The 3782-nt window shown below is 55.7% G+C and overlaps 1 protein-coding gene across 1 annotated transcript in view; it reads right to left on the bottom strand.

Moving 5' to 3' along the window:
• Positions 1–2615: 2615 nt before the first annotated feature.
• The window catches only part of LOC104527334 (PHD finger protein 13-like), a gene marked incomplete at its 5' end in the record, with an annotated part of 1566 nt that continues 399 nt past the window's right edge, over positions 2616–3782 (bottom strand). Inside the window, 3 exon segments of the mRNA XM_029085712.1 lie at positions 2616–2842; positions 2950–2988; positions 3307–3782. The exon segment at positions 3307–3782 is cut by the window's right edge and continues 14 nt beyond it. Of these exon segments, the coding sequence (XP_028941545.1) occupies positions 2616–2842; positions 2950–2988; positions 3307–3782 (742 nt within the window).

Raw genomic sequence — 3782 nt, 5'->3', positions numbered from 1 at the left:
CCCCCCCAGCCTTGCTTGCCAGGATGCTCGCTTGGCCACACAAACCCAGCTTCAGCCCCTAGCATAGAAGTTAGGCCCATTTTTGCTGCTGTTTTTGACCATTCGCTGCCTCTGCCGCAACGCAAGTGCCTCAGGACTGAAACGTCACACCAGCAGGACCCTGCTTTGGTAAGGGTCCCCTCAAACAGTGACTTCTTCCTGCCTCAGCCAGGCCAGTGCTCAGCCCCCAGTGTCTTCTTGTCCTGTCTCCCTCACTGCATCCCCCCTTTGACTGATGTCACTGCCCGATGGAAGCTGGCACATCTCCGGGTCTGCAGGGGAAGCCAATGATGTCTCTGTGCTGGAATAACAGATTTATTTTGTGAAGAAAACTGGATCCTTTGACACCTCAACTGCTGTCACGACCACATCATAACTACACTCTGGAGCGGAGACAGAGCCAGGAGCACCAATAAGTGCTCAAGAGCAAAATACAGCTTTAGAGCTAAACTGTTATGTACCTTAAGAGTCACAGCAAGGCTGTGCAGACACTGTCCCCGCTGGACCTGCTGTTCCTTTGGACTAACCTGTGATGCTCATGATGAATCCTTTGCAGCCTCCAGACGATGACACCTGTTAAAGAGGTTGTCCCTAAGTCCAGGGGACATTCCTGTGGAGCACGGGTGGGGAGGTGGGTATTGTTCCATTAAATACAAGATGCACTGGCCCACTTGTTCCCTGTTGTTTGTGCAGGTCGGTGTTTACCAGGGTGGGGGAGCAGGGCTGGGTGGGATCCCCACCCCAGGTCCCTTCCCAGCCACAGCAGAAGGGGAGCACACAGGTCCCAGAGGGATGTGAAACCCATGGCCACTGAACAATGCAAAGCCACCACCGCTATGGCAAAAGTACTTTATTATATACATGAGACTCCAGCCACACTCCACAGGGCAAGGACCAGAATTCGCTATTTTACATATCAATACAAAGTAACTATAAAAACATAAAGCACTTTTGGGGCCCAGGCTTTCCACAGGAGAGGCACAGGGATGAGCCTGGGGGCTGCTGAGTGACAGGGGACTGCCCCACACCCTCCCCCCAGCTGTGGTCCCACAGTAACCAGATGTGCAAGTAGGAAAGAACCCAGTTAAGAAATATAGTCATGGGGACCAGCAAGTGCGGGCTGTCCCACACCCCACTACGGGCAGCGGCACACCGGGGGCCGAGCCGAGTGTCACCAGGACGGGAGCAGGGTCTGTGTCCCCCAGGGAAAGTGCAGAAGGCACATGGGCCAGGCTCTTTGGAGGGGCTGTGAGGAAGGGGTGGGATCCAGCAGTTAGTGCACACAGGGCCCCAGGAGATCATAACGCACACTGTGCACAAGGGACATGGAGGGGGAAAAGCCTTCCACTGCCAAAGTTCACCAGGGGCCTGGAGAGGGCACATCCCGTGTCTCCAGAGCAGCAGTTGCATAGCAGAGGGGGCTCAGGGCCCAATCTTGACAAGTCATTAAGTTTCACTCTACATGACCAGGAAAAACCCAACTTCTGTGATGGAGGGAATGCTGGGAAGCAAGGCCCTCCCAGCTCCTGGCTCCATCTGAGCTCAGGTCTCAGCATCCAGCTGGTGTTGAAGCATATGCTCCACTGGACAGCCCTGCAGTCAGAAGATGGCCACAGGGTACAACCTTCAGTTGTTTTAAACTGGAAGTGGAAAACATGGAAAGCTAACCAGAGCACTCTCCTGCTCTCCTTCCAAAGGGCTCCTAGCCCTGCCACAGCCAGCTCCGAGGGTAACTTCAGTCTCCTACCAAGAATCCCACCCCCCTTCACACAGAAGACCTCAGTGCAACTGGAGAACATGAACCAAGGAGGGCTGCTCAGCAAGAACAGCCTTTGTAATCATCTACTAGATCATCTACCTTTGCTACTCCTGACCCATCAGGACTGTCTTGGGTACAGCAAAAGAAACCAGGAGCCCCATGGACCAGTGGAAGGACCTCCCCTGTGTGGCCTACAAGACCGATGAGCCAGAGATAGATGACTCCACCAAGAAGCAGAGCCCCAGTCTGCTCCAGGCATCGGCAGGTCTGATGTTCCTTCCCCTCCCACCCTGGAGAGCAGCACATCACATGGAGGGAGCTCATCTGGGCTGTACCTATTTGCTGGAGGAGAACTTGGGTCACCAGGGCTTTGCCACCACAGCCCACCCAAAGGTCTGAGGCAAGGAAAAGGAAACGGTGAGGAAAAAGTAGGAAGGGGAGTCACATCTTGGGATAAGTGTAAGCTTCCACCACACCACAGAAAAACTACTAGGACTAGGTTCTCCTCGGCTGCCCTGGGGGAAAGGCACTGAGCCAGCTTTGTGCGAGGACAGAGATGTTTCAGAGCAACCTAGTGCGCAGCTGGACCACCCTCCTCCCCCCGCACACCTCTGGGGTAACCGAGCTCCATGGCCAACGCGATCCCCAGGGAGGATGCGCATGGCAGCTGCCAGGAGTCAGAAGTACCAGAGGGACAGCCCAGCCCCGCGACCCAGCCCCTCCCCTGCCATTACTGTGCATTGATTGTCTAGCCAAACCGGGCTACAGTCTTCGGTTTAAAAAGGGGACCCCCGGCCTCCCTTGCTCTGGAAGAGCTTCAGTCACAGAAGCGCTTGCGGGGCACCGTCCGAGCTCGGTTGGAGCGGCGAATCTCCTGCTTGGCATCGCGGCATCGCTGGCAGATGAAAACCTCAGGCACGTTGGATTTGCGGATCTTGGCACAAGAGAGGTGGATCCAGGTAGCGCATTCGTTACATTCGATCATGGGCCTCCCTGCGAAGGGCTTCAGGCAGAAGCAGGTAATCAGATCCCAGGCATCGTCGTCTGCTCAGGGAGAGACGGACACTGGTCAGAAACCACCTTACCAGCTGCCAGCTGCAGCTGGACTAGCCAGTTCATCTGGTGTTAAAACGGGAGAGCCCCCCACTCACCTTCTGCTTTGGTGTTGGGAGCTGCTGCAAATTCAACTGCTAAAGTTGCAAAAGGGGGGGAGAAAAAAGAAAAAAATAAAGACCAGATGAGCAAGGTGACCCTGCATCCCACTTCAGACATGTTTCAGGTCTGTACCGATCGCTCTACAGAACAGAGCTCCTGCAGGGCAGGCCAGCTCCCTGCCCTCTGGTCTTCAGTCCTCCCAGGTCCCAAAGGTACTCCCCTTGCTGGGAGAGGCTTAAGCCATTAACAAGCCCTTGCTGCAGCCAGCATGGGTGGCTCCAGCTGAGAGAGGGACAATATTTAGCACTAGCCACAGCACAAGGGACCAACTCTCTGCTCCCTCAGACACTCACCACTAAGCTGGGAGCTCCCTCTGCTTGCATCTTCCCCTTCGCTTTGGTCCAAGGTACTACAAGAACTGGGGCTTTTCCTCCCTCCAGAGCAGGGTTCGTGCTCCTGTAGCTGAAGATCATCTCCCGCTGGCTTCTCAGTTCCATGCATCCAGTCCTTCTCTTCCTTCATCAGCTCCTCCAGGAGGGAGTCGGGCCGGGGGTCCCGAGCCAGGTTGAGGGAAGGCTCCAAGAGCTGCTCTTTCACAGAGGGCACCTGTCCCTCCAGCACAGCCAGCTCCTTCACCCCATCCTGCTCTGCCCCGAAGCCCTTCCCAGTGCTCAGCGGCACCCTCTTCTCCACCTCCTGCTCCATAATGAGTTTCTTTGCTGGTGGTTTCTTTCGTTTTGTTTGCTGGGGACGGACATCATAGAAGCTGGTGGGGAAGGCAGGGCAGCTCATGAGCAGGCTGTTGTCCACAGGCCCCCTGGCCATGGCC

The sequence above is a fragment of the Antrostomus carolinensis genome, unplaced genomic scaffold (assembly GCF_000700745.2).
Source record: "Antrostomus carolinensis isolate BGI_N321 unplaced genomic scaffold, ASM70074v2 scaffold45356, whole genome shotgun sequence".
NCBI classification, from domain to species: domain Eukaryota; kingdom Metazoa; phylum Chordata; class Aves; order Caprimulgiformes; family Caprimulgidae; genus Antrostomus; species Antrostomus carolinensis.
This window is presented reverse-complemented; position numbering and strand designations above follow the sequence as displayed.